The sequence below is a fragment of the Pleurodeles waltl genome, chromosome 12, assembly GCF_031143425.1.
Source record: "Pleurodeles waltl isolate 20211129_DDA chromosome 12, aPleWal1.hap1.20221129, whole genome shotgun sequence".
Classification (NCBI taxonomy): Eukaryota; Metazoa; Chordata; class Amphibia; order Caudata; family Salamandridae; genus Pleurodeles; species Pleurodeles waltl.
This window is the reverse complement of record NC_090451.1, coordinates 350,602,511-350,626,755: the sequence shown is the minus strand read 5'-3', so window position 1 is coordinate 350,626,755 and position 24,245 is coordinate 350,602,511. Positions and strand designations below refer to the sequence as shown.

The following is a 24,245-nucleotide window of genomic DNA, read 5'->3' as shown; positions in this document are numbered from 1 at the left end:
GGATCTGGGTTTGAAATTGCTTGGACAGGAATTGTCAAGAGCAATGCCTAATCCTTCTAAGTTCAAAATTGGATCCCCATGAGCAACCACCCCATCACATAAGTCTGTTAGTATATGCAGCACCTCTATATCTGAGATACACAAATTGCTAACATCTTTCATCACCGATGGTTTTTCATCACGTTTAACATTCGTGTGGTACAATTTTTTCAATTTTAGTTTCCTACTAAACTTGAAAGTATCTATCCTAGTTTGAGTATAATTAAAACGTCCCATTGGGCAGAAAGAGAGGCCCAAAGATAAGAGGTCCTCCTCAACAGCAGACAATACTCTGCTGGAGAGATTCACAACATTCATAGTTTTTACTTGCGTGCAAGAGTTATCTCTCCTAAAGATCTTGCATCTTCTACGGCGCCTCTTATTGGCCTGTCTGTTCCTTTTCCTCTTCCTCTGAATCCTCGACCCCTGCCTCTCTGAGGGTACGTTTCTTTCTGTTGATCCGTCCGTCCCTGATTCAAAAGACGAAATTGCTTTAAAAAATTCAATCTATCTGTTTCTTTATCTGATGTTATATCCTTAGATAATACTGTATCCAATACATCAGAGTGATTTCCATCTGAGATGTCACTCTCCTCTCGTTCTTCCACCAATTTATTAGCTAATTCCAAGTCCTTTGTATTTAACTCAGTGACCTCTTCATTATACATATGATCAAACTTGCGTTGAAAAATTAAAATGCGACCCGCCTGATAATCCTTGAAATCACGTATGAATTTTCTTTGTTTTTTGCTAGTAATCTCTTCCTCCAGCTTCAGAAGTTTCTTCTCTAAATCCTTCAAAAACTCATCTATTAACTCCTGTGTAACAATTTTTAACAACTTCAATTTCACTTTCTCAATTTCATCCAAAACCCTAATCCTATCCTTCATGGCATATTTAATTAATATGCGCATCATATTCAATGAGCTCTGCTTTGAATTCTCCGCCCATTCCTCCAATATTTCCGGGTCAGGGTCATCGTAAGTCGGTATGGTGTAAATTCTTAGTCCTCTAGGGACTCGTTCCACGTCAATATATTTTTGTAGTGACTCAACCTCCCACCATTTAGACAATTCTTTCCAATACAATTTCTCCAATTTATCATATAAAGTTTGTCATTTGACTTCAATTTTCATATTGCCACGACCAGGCTGGGCAGATTGTCCCTCCTCCATCTGTGAAAAAAATAATTTATTCGATTTTTCCTTCCGTCGAGCTTCCCACCCGGAAGCCATAGTTGCTGAAATATATTGAAAAATCCCTAGTTCAAATACTCCAGTATTTTTTGTTCCTCAGTAACGTTTCGGATGTGGGTAAAAAAGCATCAAATATAATGTATTGCCCACTCTGTTCTTGTATTTGGTTGCAACAAGGAAATACTCACGATCAGACAATTTCTTTATTACTTAGTAGCTCGTAGGAAAGTCAGCTGTATATGTGCCCCTTATATATTGCCTGCGTCTCATCAAATCCCGATCTTTCCATTCATTTTCATAAACCCCGATGTTTTGCGCACACTTGAAGCCAGGTGCCATAAACTTAAAACCGGATGTCACAATTTAGGGTCAAAAGAAAGCCAATTCAATTTCAGTTTTTAAATTGTTCCTCATGCGTCTAAGCAACCAGTTATTCTCAGCAGCATATATGCATAAGCATATTGATCTCAGCAGCGCTCGTTACAACACTTTCCTCGTTCAAAAATATATATAAATCTGGTCTTCCCCAAACGTTCAAGTCATTGATCCACATCAAACAGTACAGTCCCCTTAAATCAACAAACGGTATCGTTCACAAGATCATGCACGTAAACCTCCGCACTGCCGCAAACTTCCAAACCGGCAACAGTGCGCGGTTTCCCAAGTCCTTGTTTGAACGTGCATTAACCTGCGGCCTCAATATAAACACGCCGCATTTCCATATAAATTCTCAGTATTCATAAAGAAGGGGCGTACTCACTCGTATGTCTGCTTCTTGAGTATTTATGACATTAAGGTATTTAGCATATTTATGTCTGCCATGGAGAAGATTGTGTTTTTTTTTAATTAGCTTGTCTGTATAACAAGTAAGTTGATACGTTTATTTGTTGGTGTTATTAATCTTATCTGATATGAAATTATAGGAGTGAAAACTTTTAAGGACATCAGTAGGATGGGGAGTCCCTATATGAAGAACTGGAATTCCCTGTTTTTAAGATCTCTTTCTTTGAATACGCATACCCACTTGGGTGTTATTAAGTCTGATAGAAAGTTTCAGACATAGTTAGAAAATATGTGTATATAATTTAATGAAATAGAGAACATTTAATTGTATTTATTGCATTAAGCCTTTAACTGATGCCTTACATATACTTCGATGAATATCAGTGATTAATTTATTTAATATTGTAGTTAAAAACACACAGGCAGAGTTTTTTACATAAGTTTTTTACATAAATGAATGCTTATTTATATCGTAATTGAACTTTTTAAGATGGCCGCCATGTTTTTGTAGTCTAAATGGGTGTTATTTGGTGTTTTGTCCGTCTTTTATGTCTATGATAAATGCGGGCTATATATGTGTAAAAATATGGTAACAATCTATCCGTGATAAAGGCTGGTGCCGAAACGCGTTGGATTTTGTGTTGTAATAAATTGATTTCCTTATACCGGAGGTGTCCTGGTTCTCCTGTTATGCTTAAGGAGTGATGAAAATATGAACATATGACCTGGAAAGAGGTGAAGCACAAGTCTCATCTGGAGATGGTGGGATTGCTGGAGTGAGTGCTCATGACCACGCAATTCGTGGCAGCCCATTAGGGGAGTCAGAAGGAGCTTGAGACAGTGGCTCAGGTGTTTGCCAGAAAAAAGAGGTGAATGGGGCATGGGAAAGTCGCTCCAGAGGTTCTCAAGGTCTTGGCAGAGGCTCCACCTGAGGATGAGGCACTTGAGTCTACAGGGGAAGACATTGCTGCTGGAGATACCTGACAGAACTAGCTGGGTGATGTGCTGCAGGAGGACCTCCCAGGTAGGGTTCTGCAAGGCACAGAAGGAGTACCCCACTCTTGGGGTCTATGGTGGCACCTCAGTGATCACCACATTTACTGGGGGAATGGTTTCCTGTATAGTGATCCTAAGGTCCTTGAGCCTGGATCTACCAAAGTATTGGTGGTTCTTCAGTGTTATGGGGCCTCCTAATGGAGTTGGCTCATGAAATTCCCCTGGTAAGACATATGGGGCAGGCTAAAACCTTTGACTGCCTTGTCACCCACTTTTATTGGCCCTAGATAATGACTAAGTCAGATGTGGTCTTTTGGTTCTGTGTTAGACCTGCCAGGCCAGTGGTGAACCAGGAGTAAAGCATAAAGCTCCCTTGCAGCCTTTCTCCCTGGTTAGAACACTCTTTGAGATGGTGGTAGTTGATATTTTTGGGGCTCTGGACCCCAAGACCGTCTTAGGGAACAGGTTTATCCTGGACTTGGTGGACCATGCTACAAGATACCCTAAGGTCATACCCCTATCATCAGTGATTTCACCTTTGGTAGCCAGGGCGCTAGTGATTATGTTTCCTCTTATAGGATTCCCCAAGGAGGCTGTGTCTGACATGGGCACTAACTTTACATCTGCCTATATTAAGTCCATGTGAGATGAATGTGGGGTAAGTATAAGTTCCCCACACCTTACCAGCCCAGACAAATGTTCTTGATGAAAGGTTTAACAGGATACTGAAAGGTATGAATAAAGGCCTATCAGAGGCCCTGAGATGTACGTGGGATATCCTATTTCCATACCTGCTCTTTGTCTATTGGGAAATGCTACAGAATCAAGTGGGCCTCAGCCTCTTTAAACTTCAGTTTGGCTATTCTATTAGAGCTTCTCTCAGTATTATCAAGAAGAGGCGGGAGCAGGCTTCCAGGAACCCCCACAAGACATGGTGAGCTACATGTTAGCCCTCAGATGAAATGCTTCATGAAGAAGGCCACTGGGAGTTTGAGGCTATCTAGGAAATGATGAAGCAGTGGTATGACCAGAAGGCTACTCTGGTTCAGTACCAACTTGGTCAAAAGGACTTAGCATTGAAGCCACAAAGCCTTACAGGAGCGGTGGACAGGGTTCTATGAGCTTGAGGAGATGAAAGGAGAGGTCACCTACTTGGTGGACCTCCAGACATCCAGGAATCCCTAAAGGGTACCTCATGTGAATCGCTTCAAGCCACACTTTGAGAGGTCTGAATTGACATCCTGATAGAAGCTATGTGTTCAGAATCAGTTCTCAGGACACCTGACTTCAGCAAAAAAATCCTTGTACAGAGAGATGCCCCAGGGCATGCTATTTGGGCTTTATTTTACAGTTAAATAATGATGTGGACCAATCTGTAGCCTTCATCAGCAGGCGGCTACTACCCAGGGAGCAAAGATGAAGTTCAATTGCAAGGGAAGCATTTGCAGTGGTCTGCACACAGAAGAAACTAAGACCCTACCTCTTCGAGACTCATTTTGGAGTTTAGACAGACTACAGACCCCTTGGGTGGCTGAAGCAAATGTGAGAATCCTAAACTGTTGAGGTGGTCCATCTCCCTACAGTGTATGGATTGTACAATGAAACATCGTTCTGGGAAGGACCATGCCAGTGCTGATGGCCTTTCCAGGTTTTTGCACCTTAATGACTACAACTCCCATGTGGGAGTGGGAGGGTTCACACATGTTGGAAATTACCAATGTTTGTGTGGTGTACCCTTATTTTTTGCCTAGACTGTTTTTGGTGGCTGTAGAATTCTGTGCACCTTACCCTTGCTAATCAGTGGTAAAATGCCTGTGCTCCCTCTTTCAACGTTATGCAATTGTTATACACCTAATTGGTATGTTTAACATCCTTATAACCAGGCCCTTTAACTTAAATATTAATGTCACCCTTAAGAAGGCCATTCTATCCATAAGACAGAATGTATAGTATTTTAAAATAGGGCATGCAAAAGGTTAATGTTAATCATCTCTCTTCAGTGAAAAGGCCCCATAGGCTATTTCTACTATAGCAGGGTTTGCTATTAGGAAAGCATTTGGAAGCAAAAGAAAATTTAAATATGTTAGCCCTGGATAGGAAACAACTACAAAATGTATTCTTGGACTTTTAAAATAGTTAGTATAAGGCACAATTCATGGTGAGGTCGAGTCTGCAATAAATATTTTGGAAAAGGTACTTTTGGAACGTCACCTTCTCCCTGCCTATAGCCTTTGGAAGCCCATTTGCATGAGCTCCAACTGTCACCTGGCAGCTGAATAGCCTCCTTGATGAGGTGTGGACTTGCTCCAACAGCAGGAACCAAAGCCTTGGGTGTGGGGTGTTGTTGTGTCCTCTTCAAAGGATGGCCTATGGGCTCTGCCCAGGATCTTGATTAATTTCAAATCGGCATCTGCTGTCAAAAGCATAGCTTATGCCAATCCTGCCCCTTTCCTTTATTCCCCCCTCAGCCAGGCAGGAACCAATCCTAGAGAGATGAAAGCTGCTGCCAGATCTGGTTTAGAGTGACCACATAGGAGGAGATGCACATTTCCATGGCCACGCCTCTGAGATGGCATGGAAGCTCTGCACAAGGGAAGAAAGGTTCTGCCTTCTTGGTTTTAGGTTAAGAGGCACACCGTGGGATTGTTAGCAGTAGGCCACACAAGAAATACTGCAAAAGTGGGTAAGGCTACCTCTGGGAACTTTTACCCCATTGGTTGTGGAGTGGCCAGGAGTTTTCCTCACCCACAAGGTGGTGTCAGGCATACACGTGGCATCACCAGTATTCCCCTCAGAACACTTTCTGGACCTGTGGAAGAACTGAAGAGGACTGAACCTGCTGTCTGTGACCTGAGAAGAGCCCAGAAGACTGGACCTGCTCTCCCTCTTGTACCGAGGACAAAGTGGACTCCAAGGGTCGTAAAGCTGACTCGATAAGTGAATCGATGTTCATGCTTGGACATAAACAGATCATCCTTGATCCTGCTCCCGTAGGAACAGACTTGATGGAACTGTCAAGCCAGGTCCCTTCTGAATAAGCAGCCCAAGACCGGTTGCACACTACTTGAGCCTCATCAGTAGGGTGCTTGGTTCCAGTGGCACAGTGAACACAGGCATACCTGAGGAAAAAGATGGACTGGATTCTGTCTGACTAATTACCAGTGGTTAAGATTAATTCATGTATTCCAACTATCACTTTTTTGTTTTCTTCATTGTGACACCCTAAGTGGTACAGGTATGCCTAGAAGTGGATCATGTGCTCACTGTGTTACAAACTACGCCCTATTGAAGAGGCCAAATTAGGCTAGTCCTTGAAAAAGGGTTAATTGTCGTATAGGCACATTGATGCCTGGAAACGAACCATAGATTCTTGTTGGAAGAGTGATATCAAAGCATGCTAAATTCATTTTAGAAAGGTGTCAAGGTATAAACCTGTCCCAAGTTCTCATTTAGAAGAAATATGTCTACAAACAGGCCACAAATGTATATAGTATATCTGCAAGCTAGAATCGCTCTACTCATTTGAAGAAGCTGTATCAATGAGATGGTCACACATTCATCTAGCATCGTTATTAGGAAGGGGCATACATTCCTGTAGAAGCAGTGCGTAATGTCCAGAAGTGGGTCACACCTTCATTTTGGAGAATTAATTTCTTGAACTGGATCTTTAACTGGATCTTACTTTTATTTTGGACTCGAGTAGAGGACCACACATTCCTATCGGAGTCGTAAGCTCATGAAGTGACTCAGATGTTTATTTGGAAGAGTTACTGTCTAAACGTGGGTGGCATATTTGCTTGTGTAGGAACGAGGCGCACATTACTTTAGGGGTAGCGATCCCTGGAAGGCAGCAGCGATCCCCTTTGGAGTATTATGATTTTTGAATGGACCATAGTTTGCATGTTTCTTTAGACCTTGTGGTGTCCAGAGTTGGATTGTCTGAGCACCGTTGACTAAAAATGAGTCACCTCTCCATTTAGGAGCCTCAATGCCTGCAAGAGAGACATGACTGGATATGAGCGACATATGCATTTAGGAGTAGTGATTTCGTAAGGTGAACGTGTGATTATTGTGTGTCACACCTGCATTTAGGTGTTGTAATGTCGAGCATGGACTCCATATAACTTTACATTTTCTCACCATCTTCCTAACAAGAGAATTTAGCAAAATACGTCAGGCCTACGCTTGAAAGTAAATGTGCACCCTTTATACACTTCCATTGGGATTTCATTATGTATGCCTTAGATTATAGGTTTTGGGCAGGGCCACTGGAATTATGCGGAAGTGGGGGAAGACCAAGTTATGCAGCCGGGTTCACTAAAGTATGCGTCAAGAAAAGGCAAGTTATGTGGGGTAATGCTGCACGTTTTTTATTAGTATTAACTCATTATTTTGGCATTCTTACACATTAACTCTTATTAGGCTAATTTTTCACCTCATTATTACCACTTTCGCACCCCAATACAGAAATAAGCAACGGAAAGCTGACCAGTCAACTTTTGCAAAGCGCTGTAATTGCGCAGCAACAGTTGTTGCTCCGTTTTTAGTAACGTTTTAGCTAGAAATATCGTTTTTTGTTGCTAAAAATATTCAGAATATGCAGCAGATGATGTATTATGTGGCAGATGCGGCAAATCCATAATTATGCGGAAAAGGCAGTGGGCACAAAATCTCATAATTTCAGTGGCCCTGGGTATAGGCATTATACTGTGGTATTTTTCAGTTCGTAACAAGCGTAAGGCTAACCAATGTTTCTTCTATTCATAGATGAACCAGCTAAGAAGCCAATTCCTATACAAGAGCAGACTGTCAAAGATGAAAAGGGCAGATATAAGCGGTTTCATGGTGCCTTCACAGGAGGATTTAGCGCAGGCTACTATAACACTGTTGGGTCTAAAGAAGGTACCGTAGGATATTTTCTGGGGCATTGAGGCATGTCTGCTTGTGTGTGCTTTGGTACTGAAGGATGTGTTATAATAATCCGTAACAATCTATTGTAGCTGTATGTTCTAGTAATCATGAGGAGTAGGAGTTAATGGAATGCATGTTCTAACCTGTTAAAATGTATAATTTTTTAATTAAACTATCAAGTGAAAACATTTTAAATGTATTTATTGTTTTTAGAATGTTTTACTTTTTTTTTAGATTGATGATCTGTATGCTCCTAAGGTTTGTGAAAGTTAAATACATTTGTGATAGGAAACAATATTGTAAATAATATTGTATGCTGTGTCAATGTGTGTCATTGCCTTTTTACTTTTTTTGTCATCTTTTTTTGTAAACAACACATATGAAATTCTTTGAGTTATGTACCCCTCTCTCTCATCGCCCTCTCGCATATTCATGGTCAAGCGGTGCAGTTTAAATATTGTTTTTTAATTACTGAGAGATGTTTCTTGCTCTAGGGTGGACTCCTTCTACGTTTGTATCCTCTCGGCAGGTAAAAACAGAGACACCCATAGTCCAGAGGCCAGAAGATTTCATGGATGATGAGGTAGGTTTGCAGTGTCTGTGCAATGATTGTTATAACTGCAATTATTTAAACCTACATCAGTGTTTAAAGTCCCACGATCCCAGACGTCACACCTTACGTTGTAGAATCTTGGGAAAAAAATACAGAGCATCCCAGATGTGAGTTCAGAACAATTGTTTTAAACAGTTTTTTTTGGTTTTCATAGAAACTGCAGAAGAAACAAGCATTTTCAATGTAACGGGTCTCGCATTTGCTCGAGTTAGAGCCATTAGCGTTGTAAAGAGAAAAAAAACGCAGCGCGATCGCGTTATGTAAAGTGCAGCGCGATTGTGCTGCATTGAAAATAAACAGATAAAGTAGTCCGGACCCCAGGCTGAAAACATCAAGCCTCGCATGTTTTTAGTAGTTTACCGGTGCTGTGTAGGTGGGCTAAACACCGGAAAAGGCATGATGTATGCATGCCTTTCACAAATGAAAGCAAGTGGATTTTAAAAGGCAAGCCCACGAACCAATGTAAGTGACTGACATGACATGGGAGTGGTTTGAAGCCCAAAGAGAGATTACGGAATGGATGGAGTGCTTTGCGCTCGCCCATAAAAACATAAATAACATAATCTATCAGCAGTTGCCCCCTAAAAAAATTAAAATCAGAACAATTGAATTTTTACGCAATGCTTTTTGTTGAGATATTGTTCTAACACTAGTAGACTTCTCGTCAAATGGCAGCTCCCATGTTGAAGCTTCGGCATTGAGATTTAATTATTGTGTAATAGCAATAGTTAAGAGACACTGGCCCTCATTCTGACCTTGGCGGGCGGCGGAGGCCGCCCGCCAAAGTCCCGCCGTCAGGTTACCGTTCCGCGGTCGAAAGACCGCGGCGGTAATTCTGACTTTCCCGCTGGGCTGGCGGGCGGTCGCCTTCAGGCCGCCCGCCAGCCCAGCGGGAAAGAGGCTTCCACGATGAAGCCGGCTCGGAATCGAGCCGGCGGAGTGGAAGCTGTGCGACGGGTGCAGTTGCACCCGTCGCGTATTTCACTGTCTGCGCAGCAGACAGTGAAATACATTTAGGGGCCCTCTTACGGGGGCCCCTGCAATGCCCATGCCAGTGGCATGGGCACTGCAGGGGCCCCCAGGGGCCCCGCGACCCCCCCTACCGCCATCCGGTTCCCGGCGGTCGGACCGCCGGGATCTGGATGGCGGTAGGGGGGGTCGGAATCCCCTCGGCGGCGCAGCAAGCTGCGCCGCCTTGGAGGATTCAATGGGGCGGCGGTACACTGGCGGGAGACCGCCAGTGTTGCCGGTCCGACCGCGGCTTTACCGCCGCGGTCGGAATCCCCATTGGAGCACCGCCGGCCTGTCGGCGGTGCTCCCGCGGTCCTCCGCCCTGGCGGTCTTTGACCGCCAGGGTCAGAATGACCGCCACTGTCTTTAATGTAGAGAGGGGAGAGGGACCAAAAAGATGCAAACTACCTAATCATAAACTAATTTTTATTTCTCCTGTACAGAGGATTAAAGAATCAGCTGAACACTATCAACCTAAATCATGTTTAGCATGTTTCCTCCTAAACCTAGATCCTTAAACTGGTTTGTGGCATTCTTCAGAACTGAGAACCTTACTATGCCTACAATAACTACCTTCCAGTCAGTACTGTTAATTCTAAGTGTAGTGAGAGAAATATCTGTGAACAAGATAAAACAAAATTACAGAACCAATGTATGGTATGATTTGTATGTGCTATCACGTTTATGCTGATTTTAGTGCTGGGAGCTTGTTCCGCATTGTAAAATCAATGCGAACTGCACCACGCGGTGCACCAGAGGGGGGTGCTTCTTTCTGATGTTCGAGTAGCATTTCGACGCGAGCAGCAGCTTTCTCACCATGAACGTTTGTCACCTGCCGCAACCGCCAGTGTTGAGAAATCTCACCCAGAGGCGTTTGAAAGGCTGAAAATCGAGCAAGGAGACGCAAATTCTTGCTCACGCTTGCAAACTTAAGTTGGCGAGCCGTGTGTGAGAAAAAAAACTCCGCCACTCGACGGTTGGCGGAGTTTTGCCAGAACTCCTGGCAGTGTGCGCAAAACGACGGAGCAGAATTTCTCATATCTATATATATATATATATATATATACACATACTATTCTATCTCAAAACTTTCCTGATCTCCTCCGGCCACATAGGGCGGCATTCTGCAGTGAGGTTAGCACTGGCAGCCTGATTATTATTGTACCAAGTTCCTTGAATTTTAAAGAAATGCACGCGGACAAACTTTGAGTGCGAAGCATGCCTTATTTATTTATTTATATATCCATACATACATAAATAAAAGACACACTATCTCAGGCCCAATGTTGTTTTGCTTTAATATGACTATAAACGTGGTGTATATATATACCACACCCTGACACTGTAAATCCATTTTGCAAATACACAATGCATCTAGCTAGCTGAGCACATTTATTCAAGTCAGAATCAGAAGGATTTACCTGACCAATATCTGTGTCACCAAGGGATGGGGGTCGACATACCCATAAATCTTTATAAATGCTTAATGAATAAAAAGATCCATCAAGTGATCAGCAGTAATAAAAGAGCTTGAGACCTACGACTTAGCTGAATTGCTTACTATTGGCTATTCCCAGGAACAGGGGATTATTGCCTTCCCTGACAATAGAAGTAGGTTGCTTGAGTATTCGCCTCAAAGCAACAGAAGTTTCAAAGTTACTAGTGACTTAAAGTGATAATTCCATTATGAGTTAGACATCACTGTAAATGCTTAAATGCTCTGGAACAACACAACGTGACTGTGCACAGGGAGATGTGACTCTCATCAGACCCCTGTACTGGCATACAAGACAGTGGGTGGTGCAGTCTGAGATACAGCATTGCATTGCACGTGTGCGGCTGAACATCATTATGTTTATGTGAACAGTACCCAGGTAAATTCCAAAACCACTAAAACCTGACCTGTTACAAAAAATGGTGGCTCAGCTTTGTCCTACTTGTGATTTAGTCGTATCTCAAATAGTGAAGTGATGAAAAGGTGTAGCACGTACTAAAGTGATACTTATCACAGTATTGGAGGCCATATTGCATGTTTGTACTACAATGAGTGTCACAGTAATGATCATTTAGGATAATCATATGTTTAGTTTATAAACCCACATTCTGCTGAGGAGCGAAGATTCGCTTATCAAATGGTATTCAAGAGGAGGACAAACACACAAGTAGGTTGGCAAACAGGGAGAGGAGAGCTTTGACTAATATATGACTACAAGACTCCTCTCGTTAACTCCTCCATAATGTTTGAAAATCCCATGTTAAAAGACCGAATAAATATTATTTGACAAGCAAACCTTCGCTCCCCAGCAGAATGTCCTCATTGTTACTGTATGCATGTATGCTGGTGGTGTATGTATGAAGCCAGGGACACATCCTATGGAAAGTAGGATTCTGGTACTGATAAAAGCCCTGGAGCATTTTTGGACCACTGTTAGGGTTCGAACAGGTTGACCCAGTTGGATGTAAGAACCAGTAAAGTCTCTTACACATCCCCTATCCCTTTCTAACCTTCTCTTCACCACCTGCCTAATAAAGAGGAATGTCCCTTGGGTAGGTGAGCAGGATTTTTATTTCCTATCTCAATCCTTTACCTCTTCTTCCCTGCAAGTACCCTCGATGTAGCTGAGAGCCCGTCTGCCATTAGAAGATTCTTTGTCGAGAGCGGGATAACCGATGATGAAGTGTGACACCCAGGGTGGTGTGTGTGGTTTTCCCTTATATTTTTATAAATATTGCAGGGTAATGTACCTTGACATGAGGGGCATTAGTGTGTCCTATAAAAGAGTTATTATCCTATAATGAGGACACAGATGCAATTTAGTTTGCCTCAAAGTGGATACGTTTCCCTGTTGTGATAGCGATATTCATGTGAGGGAATGCAAATTTAGGGAGTCTGACTTCCTCTCTCATTCCCTCTACCCTTCTGATTGTAAAGGTTTGTTGTGAATTGATTTGTGTTGCCTGTCACTGTGAGCTATCTGCTGTAGTGTGACGTGCAGATCTTTCATTGCTGGTTGTTGCTAGTGGTCGCGGTGGTGCCAAAAGTCGGGTTGACTGGAGCTTTATGTTGGCGGTCAGCAAGATCTTGGCACAAAAGGGCCCTGCTCACGAAGAGCCCGAATCATCAGGATTTCTCCTTTTGAGTTAGAGGAATGCACTCTATTGCCAGCCAAGTGTCCAGGCCCTGGGGAGGCACCTGTTGGGGATTAGAGACTCATTCTTGCAGTGGCCAGCAGGGCTCAGGCACTTCCAGTTGCAGTTCTAGTCAGCCGGTCAGCTGGGCAGATGCAGGGAGGCCTCTGGAGCCTGTTATGTCCCTGTAGCTTAGAACAGGAGGTCAGTCATCTGACCTTTTAGAGTCACTCAGCCTGGGAAGAAGGGAGAAGGTCTAGTCTTCCTTCTCAGCAAGTAGGGCAAACCTCAAACGGCAGAGCTGCCTTCTTCTGTAGTGTCTACAGTGCACTGAAGAGTTGGTCTGAGGGTCCCCTTCTTATGCTTGGTGCCCACTTTGAAGTGGGAAAAGCTTCTGTAGTCTTCCCCCTACAGAGTTGTCTGGAATGTCCTGCATCACTGCGCTGGTCCCAGTCTGTCTGGGGGCACAATAGGATAGTGTGAAGTCCTTTGTGTGTAAGATGGGCAAGTGCCTTTGAAGTGCAAGTGTAGTAGGTGACAGCTTCGCCCCCTTCCCCCACTACCCCCAATATGTCTGGATGGCCCATCCTGCCAACATCCAGATTCTCTAGTGTGATGCTGTCTGGGAGGAATACTCAGGTCAACTATACCTAGTCATGTGACTCAAGAACAGGCTGCAGGCACCAAATAGTTAGGACAAAAACATGCCAGCTTTCTAAAGGTGGCATTTTCAGAATTGTGACTTAAAATCCGACTTAACCATTAAAAAGAGGTTTAAATTAAAATTCCTCAAACGCCAAACATGAAATTCCTACCTGCTCTCAAGGAAAAGTTATCACTTATTAAATGTAATAAGGTAACCTGTGGTTATCCTATGGGCCTTACAGTAGCAGAAAACAAATTTAGAAGTTTTTCACTACCAGGACATGTAAAACGTAAAAGTACATGTCCAGCTTTTTTAATACAGTGCACCGACCCAATGGGCTGTTTAGGGCCAACCCAAGAGATGACGTATTGACTTATTTATATTAAAAAGAAAAGAAGGTTTAGGCCTGGCAAAAGGTTTATTTTGTCAGGTCAAAATGGCAGTTTAAAACTGCACACAGAGGCTGCATTGGCAGACTTGGGACACGTTTTGAAAGGTTACTTAATTGGGTGGCACAATCAGTGCAAAGCCCACCACTAGCATTCAATTTACCAACCTTGGCTACTTGAAGTGCCACTTTACTAGGGACGTACAAGTAAATTAAATGTGCCAATTGAGTGTGAGTCAATTTCACCATGTTTAAAAGAGAGAGTGCAAACACGTTAGCACTGGTTAGCAGTGGTAAAGTGTGCAGAGCCCTACAGGCCAACAAAAATGGGATCAGAAAACGAGAGAGTTAAAGCAAAAAGTTTGGGGATGATGCTGTAGAAGGGCCAAGTCCAACAGGGACATATCCCAAAGAGTTGTTTGTGTCCTGTCTTTTGTTTTATTTTTTGGCCTCTTGTGAACTAGCTTATCTCTCACATTGGTGACTTTTTGAAGACAAATAAAGGTTCGACATGACAGCATGCACTTGTGGTCAGAATCCACTGTTGTCTTTTTTTTGCCTGTCTATATGCGATCAGAAGTGGTGGTGAAAGTTGTTATGCATTTAGTCCTATCAACAGATTCTATGCTTGGGTATCCCGAAGCATATCCCTTTTATTATTGAGGCATGTTTTCTTACCCTCTGAATTACTTGTTTGGAATTGTCTTCCTCAATTTGTTTTTGAGTCTGCTCCTCAGCCAGTTGTTCATATCTGTCTTGAAAGAGCTGGTTCTCCGAAGCGTCTAGTATTTTCCTTGGGGGCACATTTTCCCTAGGATATTGACTATCTAACCAAAGAAGAGTGTTGCGGTCAGGTGGCTTTGTGAAAGCCTCTGTTGTTAATCACCCCATTAGCTGGGATTATCAGAATGCAAAAAAAAAAGTTAGCTTGTCCAGGATCCTTGTGATAGTTAATCTGAGTTGGGTGTCCTCTATGTTGATCCACTCCACAAAGTTTAGGTTACAAATTAAGTGATGGTCGTGAATGTGAGTGCTGCAAAGTTTGGCCGGGTAGCTGGGCTCAGGCACACCCAGAGGCCTTGGATGTGGCTGGGACCATGTTTAGACAGAGTGTAAAGGGTATCTGACTCTGGAGACTGGACAGCAGAGGTCATGGCTAATTGTTAGTGGTCTGGCAGCTGGATGTGTCACATTAGAGTAAAGAGGAAGTGCAAAAATTCATATTTAAGGAAGCGGTGACTGTAGTGCCAGGGGGTGAAAATTAATTTAAGAGGTACGATTTGAATAAGGTGCTAATGAGTTCTGTGAGACAAAAACAGGCATTTGCAGCTGTGGCGCGAAGTAAGACACAATATCTGGAATGCAAGGTGGTGAGTGCTTGATAGCAGCATTTTTTATTTGGAAACCTTTTAATAGTTTTAACTTTAGCAGTACATGACCGGGGTAGAAAGAGTGGACAGTAACCATTATCTCATTTTAAAGAGCTCAAAGTGAAATAACAAAGAATCCCAAAAAAGACCTGCATATATCATGTCTTACAGTAAATCCCATTCTATCTAACCCATCCCGTGTCCTATATAATCCTTTAATACAAGAATAGCAGGGCTTACTTCCCGTCAGAAACATTATTTTTTTCATTTCCTAGGGCATCCACTTTTCTTCTAATATTGACGTCTCCTTGGCAATACACCTAACCGTGTTTGCAAGTGCTATGTCTGGAGTTAGCATTTTTGACACCCAGATATTCAAACTAGTAACTATATGTTATTTCATACTGACACATGTACGGGTACCAGAGATGACTTACCTTCCTAATGCCAGTACTGCTGCCATTACCTGCAGCTGAATCACTCTAGGTACCTCGTTATCAAATGTAACATCCCAGGGTTTAGGCCCAAATCTATTATTTGATGATAGATTCATTCCCAGTTTTGATAAGCTCCCAGTTAATTAAATTAAGTAAAGGTATTTATGAAAGCAGAGCTATAAAAGACAACATAAAACCGAAAGTGAATAGTTCAATAATGTTTAATTTCCTATTGGTGCAGAAGCAGCTTGCAGTATTTATATTGTTCATTGTATTATATTCATAAATGAGAGCAATGAAAGTGAGCTTACAGTGTGCCTGTGAAATTAATTATTCACATGTACTCTTTCCCTCTTGTTTTTTTGTTGGGCCTCAAATGTTGTTTTTTCAGTGATAAACTTTGCTTCAGAGTCTTTATTTAGGATTTTATTTGGTGAATGCTTCCTGGTATCATACTTTTGCATGCAAAGTTTCACAATTTGTTAAATTGTTTTGGACTCTGTAGATTGTGCCATGTGCAGCTGATGCATTTTTCAGGGGTTACACTGCAAGTTTTTGCTAGTGGGTTATTGTGAAAGCATTCAGATGATCATAGTACGTATACAGAAAAAACTAATGCATACCAATGAGTAGCAAAATGTAGTTCCCTCCAAATTCATATTTGTAGTATGTTGAAATAAAATATTACATTGCTAATCACACCTTTTAATACATAGTTGTTATAGTATTAATCTGTGTACTTCAGACGAATCCTTTGTAATTTTGTTTGTATGCAACTGCATAGTGTCTTGTTCTAGACTTTGTTTTTATGTCCTGTGTTCTAGTGAGTTGCAGAAGAAAACGTTATTCGGGAGGCAATTTATTAAGACTTCATTTCTTACATGTTACTTAAGCCTTTACGAATCTGATTAATATGTACTTATCATTCCTGTGGCCACATTCCTTGACTCATTCGGTTATACTATATCTGCTTCTTGTGTGTTAGTAGATTTGGTCCTTTGTTTGTCCGCTACGTGCCTGTTATTAGTCTAGTTACAGAAAGCTTCAGCTGGCATTTTGTGGATGGCTATATTGGCCCATTTGTGTTCCCATTCGGTATGTGTGGTGGGACTCCCAAGTAGTCCTTTTGTTAGACTGCAGATGTGACATGTCCTGTATCTTGTACTCAAGAACCTGGGTGTGTTTCATGTATTAACTTTGCTGACTCAATGTGATTTATGACCCTTTTGTTTAGGGAGTAACTACTATTTTAATGCCTTAGCCTCCCTTATACGCACAATGCTATTCTCTAATCAAACTTGCACGTTCATTTGTTTTACTTTCCTGCCATGGTAACACTTTTGAGTTATAGGTTTATTTTGTTCACAAAGTAAATACAATCCTGGACACAATTTGTCTTAAAGATGCAATGAAAATACTGACCCTAAGTCAAAAGTATCTATTATGTAACATTTTTCTATGCATGTCTTTTATGTTCAGATCATACAACACAAACTTCATCATCAGACTAAGGGCCTTATTACGACTTTGGCGGTAGGAATACTCCAACCGCCATAGCCGTGGGGAGGAGGCAGCCGTCATACTGGCTGCCTTCCCCTGGTCATATTATGATGTTTCCACCGGGCTGCCTGACGGGAATATTGTATTAAGACATTCCTGCCGGTCAGACCGGTGGTAACTGTGCTACGGTATTAGTACACCAGCGACTTCGGAATGCGCACTGTCTGCATTCCGAGGGTGCGTGGCAGGAAGGCCCATTCACTGTGTTTCCTCCAGCCTGTCTGCGGCGGGGTCCCCGCCATGTGAAGGCTGGTGGAAATCGGAGTCTTGATCAACACGGCGAAGCTGAGTTCAGCGGCACCATGGCTGACAACAAGCTCCACCACCGTCAGCCCATCAGGAACCATGTTCCCGGCGGTTCCCTGGCGGTTGGACCGCTAGGGTCATAATGTGATGGTCAGACCACCTTGAGTCTGGCAGTCCCGACCGTCACCGCAAGGCTGGTGCTCTGAATATCTCCAGCCTCATAATCAGGCCCTAAGTCTGTTAGGCACTTTGTGCAGTGTTTGAAATTAGTGAACCAGTTGTCTGATACCTATGAACACATATTTGTAAATAGATTAAACATTCATTTGACTACATTTAGCCTTAGTCAAGTGACATTTTCTTATTTAATTCCTGAAGCAACTTTTTAAAAGGTTCATTGGAATGCTCGTTTTCAGATGCTAAAATTACAGAATCATCGGATCTAGCTTATAAGTAGCCTGCAGCAAGAGAAAAATATTGCCTTTCATTATTTATTTACTTTGAATGCTAGTATGTCTCTTCCTCCTGTAATAAAGGCACCCCTCTATAGAAAACACTGTCTAGACTCGTTCACTTGAAAGTGCTCATCCAGGTGCTGTAATTGACAAGGCCATCATTCAGACTCAAAAACAACTAATAAAAAGTGATGAGCAACATATTAGCAATGCCTCCCACACGATGCAGCAAAGAACCAATTCTGTAATAAAGCCATTCTCTATTTTTATTCAACGCAGCAATGGGACACAACAGTTGTGTTTTTTCATTTGGAAGAATCGTGATTTAGGCTTTTTGCTTTCAGTTCACAGCAGTTTTAATGCAGCGCCTTGTGAGATGTCAACTTACAGACTGCTTTTATTGTGCAGTGTTTTCAATGTCAGACATTGTGTTATATATATGTTCAATGGCATGTGTAGCTGCAGATACACATGCTATGCATAGCTCTTCCCACATCTAGTGTTGGGCTCGGAGTGTTACAAGTTGTTTTTCTTCAAAGAAGTCTTTTTGGAGTCATGGGATCGAGTGACTCCTCCTCTCGGTTACAGTGCCCATGGGATCAACTCCATTGTTAAATTGTTTTCTTTCCGCTGTCGGGTTCGGATGTGTTTCCTCTTGCTCTGAGATTTCAAATCGGAAAACCTTAGAAAACCTATTTAATTGTAAGTATTGTTTCGATTGCGTTTTCCATCTAGCATCGAACCGGTAGTACCGTTGGAATCTTAATTTCGCCCTTCGGAGCGCGTGCGCCCGACTCGGACCTGTTCTGGCCTACCGCTTGGAAGCCTGATGGATCGGACTCCTTTTCGATTTTGCCCTCGGTGCCGTGCAAAGTTCCCATATACAGACCAACATCTGGTTTGTAATTTGTGCCTTTCTCCGGACCATCGAGAAGAAGTTTGCGAAGCCTGTTGATCATTTTTATTGAAGAAGACCTTAAGAGATCGCAAGGCCCGAAGACTAGAAATGGCGTCGAAAAGCTCTGAACATCTCGACGTCACAGAGGAAAAGCACGTTGCAGACAGCAGTCTCTATCCGAGACACCGACCCCGAGCAAGAATCGGAAGATGATAGATCCATCACTGCTGGCCAGCATGTGAGTACGTCTACCCCTATGCCCATATATAAAAAACAGCAATGAAAGGCCTTGGGTACACCACTGCCGGAAGGCCATGGTTTGGCCTGAAAAAAGACTGTTGGCGACCGACCTTCGGGATTGGGGCCGAAAAAGGCCACTCCTCCGTCCACTTCGGAGTCAAGCAAATTGGTGAAAACTTCCCCCTCGGACTCCAGTAAATGTCCTCACTCTTCAGAGTCGAAAATTCAACGTCCTGCTTCGGAGCTGAAACAGCCAACTTCTTTTTCAGGAACGAAAAAGATTCAAACCCAGAACCGAAAAAATCCTCATACACAGAGAAACAAGGACGTTCGAGTAAACTCAAGCAAATCTCGAAGAACATCACAAACCTTATGAAGAAGAGACTGAGATTGAGCCAATATTGGAGGTTATGGATAAAAGACAATCAAGAATCCATATACATAAGGAGGCTGGCAGAATTCCAACAGCAACTCCTTTAAAGACTAAAAGAAAGCTGGCCATTCAACAGGAACTAGACTCTGTTCAACCACAAGCAAAGGTCCAGAAACTGAAGGAGAAACCACCACCTCTCCCTGTCTCTCCTCCTCACTCTCCACAGCTTTCTTTTTCACATCCTCAAAATAGTCCACCAGCATTGCCTTCTCCAACAAACTCACTATACTCGCATGGAGATACAGTGGACCCTTGGGATCTGTATGATCCTGATCCCATTCCAGACAATGATCCCGATTTATACCCATCCGAGCCTTGTCCACCAGAAGACACTGCTGCCTACACCCAAGTAGTTTCTAGAGCAGCTGCTTACCATAGGGTGCTTATGCACTCTGAACCCCTGGAAGAAGATTTTTTATTCAACACTCTGTCTTCCACTCATTCTAGATACCAGTGTCTCCCAATATTGCCTGGAATGGTCAAACATGCGGACCACATTTTTTATGAGAGTGATTACCCCTAGAATTGACAACAAATACAAGCCTGCTCCTACAGATTCAGACTAATTACACATCAGGTCCCTCCCGATTCAGTAGTAGTCAGTGCGGCTAGAAAAAGAGTCATCAGGAGACGCTCCTCCTCCTCCTGATAAAGAAAGTAGAAAGTTTGATGCTGCAGGCAAGAGAGTAGCCACACAGGCGGCCAACCAATGGCGAATTGCCAATTAGCAAGCACTTCTTGCTAGGTATGATAGAGCCCATTGGGATGAGATGCAAGAACTCATACAACACCTCCAAAAAGAGCATCAAAAAAGGGCACAACAGGCTGTAGGAGAGGGACAGGCTATAAATAATAATCAAATAAGGTCTGCCCTCGATGCTGCTGATACAGCCGCAAGCAGTGTTAATACTGCCATTACAATTAGAAGGCATGCATGGCTATGCTCCTCTGGTTTTAAACCTGAAATTCAACAGGCAGTACTTAACATGCCTTTTGATAAAAAGCGTTTATTTGGGCCTGAAGTGGACACAACTATAGAAAAACTGAGAAAAGACTCAGATACTGCAAAGGCAATGAGGGCACTATATACCACACCATATAGAGGCTCCTTTCGCAGGCCACAGTTTAGAGGAGGTGTTCAGCCACAATCCTCTGAAGCTCTCACCTCCCAGGCAAAACAGGGACAACAAACACAATATCAAAGAGGGGGATTTAGAAGGTCCTACAGAGGGCAATATTTTAGAAACCGAGGCAAGTTCCAAGCCTCAAAACAAGCCACTACACCAACCAAGCAGTGACTTCCTTCCCACCCCTCATACCCACACATCTCCAGAGTGGGGAAGACTACAGCAATTCCACTCTCTTTGGCAAAATATCACCACAGACAATTGGGTATTAGCAATTATCCGCAATGGCCATTGCCTAGAATTGACCTCCACCCCCCAAACATTCCACCCCGTTACCACAAATTGTCCCCAGAACACAATGTTCTGTTACAACAAGAGGTACAATCTCTGCTTTTAAAACAAGCAATAGAATTAGTCCCACATTCTCAACAGGGAACAGGAGTATACTCACTATACTTCCTTATTCCCCAAAAAGACGGCACCCTCAGGCCCATCTTGGACCTCAGACCTCTCAATCCATACATCCTGTCAGAACATTTTCACATGGTAACTCTGCAGGATGTAATTCCACTACTTCAAAAACAAGATTATATGACTGCTTTAGATCTCAAAGATGCGTATTTCCATATACCCATCCATCAAGCTCACAGAAAATACCTAAGGTTCGTCATAGCAGGAAAACATTACCAGTTCAAAGTTTTGCCATTCGGCATAACAACAGCTCCAAGGGTGTTCACAAAATGTCTAGCTGTAGTAGCAGCCTACATAAGAAGACCACACATTCACATCTTTCCACATCTAGACGATTGGCTAATAAAATCAAGCAATTTTACACAATGCCAAAAACACACTCAGTATGTGATACAAACCCTGCATACACTAGCGTTCACTCTCAGTTACCAAAAATCACACCTTCAGCCAGCACAGGTACAACCTTACCTAGGTGCTATTTTAAATACTCAAAACGCCCTAGCATATCTAGATACACAAAGAATACAGGCTTTCCAGAATCTCATCCCACATATACAACCAAATCAACAATACACTGCAAAATGTATCATGACAATTCTAGGGATGATGGCATCTTGCATAGCCATAGTTCCACATGCAAGACTAAACATGAGGCCTTTACAACAATGCCTCTCCCAACAATGGTCTCAGGCACACGGTCAACTTCAAGATTTAGTGTTGATGGACTGCCAAACGCACACGTCCCTTCAATGGTGGAATCTCAGCAATCTAATGAAGGGGTGGTCATTTCAAGACCCTGTGCCTCAGACCATAGTAAATAACAGACTCATCAATGATAGGTTGGGGAGCTCATATCAACAATCATACCTTTCAAGGGGAATGGGATCTTAAACAGAAACAATTTCACATAAACCACCTAGAATTATTGGCTGTGTTTCTTGCCCTAAAAGCGTTTCAACCCCTTCTCAAGCAGAAGACTGTTCTGATAAAAAAAGACAACATGACCACCATGTATTACCTAACAAAATGTGGTGGGACACATTCATCTCAACTGTCTCTGCTAGCCCAGACAATATGGAAATGGGCAATTCACAATCACATTCATCTAGTAGCAGAATACATTACAAGAATAGGCAATCAGTTAGCAGATCTCCTAAGCAGGAATCACCAACAAACTCACCAATGGGAGATTCACTCCCAAGTACTTCAAAAGTACTTTCAAAAGTGGGGAACACCAGAAATAGACCTATTCGCAACAAACAAAAACGCGAAATGCCAAAGCTTCGCATCCAGACACCCACATCCTCCATCCAAGGGCAATGCTCTATGGATCAATTGGTCAGGGATATTTGCTTACGCTTTCCTCCCTCTCCCACTCCTTCCCTTTCTGGTCAGCAAACTACGTCAGACATCTCTCACCATGATACTTGTAAACCCAACTTGGGCCCGTCAACATTGGTACACAACACTCCTAGACCTGTCTGTAGTACCTCATTCCAAACTCCCAAACAGACCAGATTTGTTAACACAGAACAAAGGTCAAATCAGGCACCCAAACCCCAATGCTCTCAATTTAGCGATTTGGCTCCTGAAGTCAAGAGAATTCGGTTACCTAAAACTTCCATCAGAATGTATGGAAGTGATTAAGCAGGCACGTAAACCTACTTCTAAACAATGTTATGCTAACAAATGGAAAAGATTTGTCTACTACTATCAATCCAAAAACACTGATCCACTTACAGCATCTATACAAGATATTGTATGCTACTTACTTCATTTGCAAAAATCTAATTTAGCTTTCTCATCCATGAACATCCACATTACTGCAATATCTGTGTATTTACAAAATATTCAACACATTTTTCTATTCAGAGTTCCTGTAATTAAAGCCTTCATGGAAGGATTACAGCATGTTATTCCACATAGAACACCACCTGTTCCTTCCTGGAATTTAAATATAGAGTACTTACCAGAGTCATGGGCCCACCTTTTGAACCCATGCATTCTTGTCAAATTCAATTTTTAACATGGAAAGTTGCCTTCCTTGTAGCTATTACTTCTTTACGAAGAGTTAGTGAAATACAGGCGTTCACTCTTGAGGAACCTTTCTTCCAAGTACACAAACATAAAGTTGTACTTAGGACAAATCCAGATTTCTACCAAAAGTAGTATCTCCTTTTCACATCAACCCAACAGTGGAATTGCCATTCTTCTTTCCACAGCCAGACTCTGTGGCGGAAAGAGCTCTTCATACTCTAGATCTCAAAAGAGCCGTTATGTACTACATAGACAGAACTAAAGATTTTAGGAAAACAAAACTACTTTTCGTTGCCTTTCAACAACCACATAAAGGCAATCCTGTATCTAAACAAGGCTTAGCAAGATGGATTGTTAGATGCATACAAACATGCTACATCAAAGCAAAGAGACAACCTTTAATCACTCCTAGAGCACATTCTACTAGAAAGAAAGGTGCATCAATGGCATTTTTAGAAAACATACCAATGGCTGATATATGTAAAGTGGCCACATGGTCAACTCCTCATACATTTACAAAACCCTATTGTGTTGATGTTTTCTCACAGCAACAGGCTACTGTAGGCCAGGCTGTCTTCAGAACACTATTTCAAACAACTTTAACTCCTACAGGCTAGCCACCGCTATTTTCTGGGAGGACTAACTGCTTTGTAGTCTATGCATAGCGTGTGCATCTGCAGCTACACATGCCGTTGAATGGAAATTGTCACTTACCCAGTATACATCTGTTCGTGGCATGTAGTGCTGCAGATTCACATGCACCCTCCCTCCTCCCCGAAAGCCTGTAGTTGTTCAAGTCATAACATTTGTACATATGTATATACATTTTAATTTGCTTGGACATCTCTTTATATTCTTATATTCTATCACTCCTTCCTTCACCCTTTGCGTGAAAACAATCTGACAATGGAGTCGATGCCCATGCGTGCTGTAACCGAGAGGAGGAGTCACTCCAGCCCGTAACTCCGAAAAGACTTCTTCTAAGAAAAACAACTTGTAACACTCCGAGCCCAACACTAGATGTTGGAAGAGCTATGCATAGCATGTGAATCTGCAGCACTACATGCCACGAACAGAGGTACAATGGGTAAGTGACATTTTCCATATATATATATATATATATATATATATATATACACACACACTTACATACAAACAAATTAAGACCAGTTTGAAAAATACAGCATAAATCATGCCAGACTTATTTACTTTCCTAAACATTTTTGTTATAAACTTGATGTCAACTCAACCATGAGTTT

The 24,245-nt window shown here is 42.4% G+C and overlaps 1 protein-coding gene across 1 annotated transcript in view; it reads left to right on the top strand.

Annotated features, from left to right (window-relative positions):
- The window catches only part of GPATCH1 (G-patch domain containing 1), a 258,011-nt gene that overhangs the window by 19,491 nt on the left and 214,275 nt on the right, over nt 1–24,245 (top strand). Inside the window, exons 2-3 of the mRNA XM_069216538.1 lie at nt 7,782–7,916; nt 8,420–8,508. Coding sequence (XP_069072639.1) covers nt 7,782–7,916; nt 8,420–8,508 — 224 coding nt within the window. The remainder of the gene's footprint in view (nt 1–7,781; nt 7,917–8,419; nt 8,509–24,245) is intronic.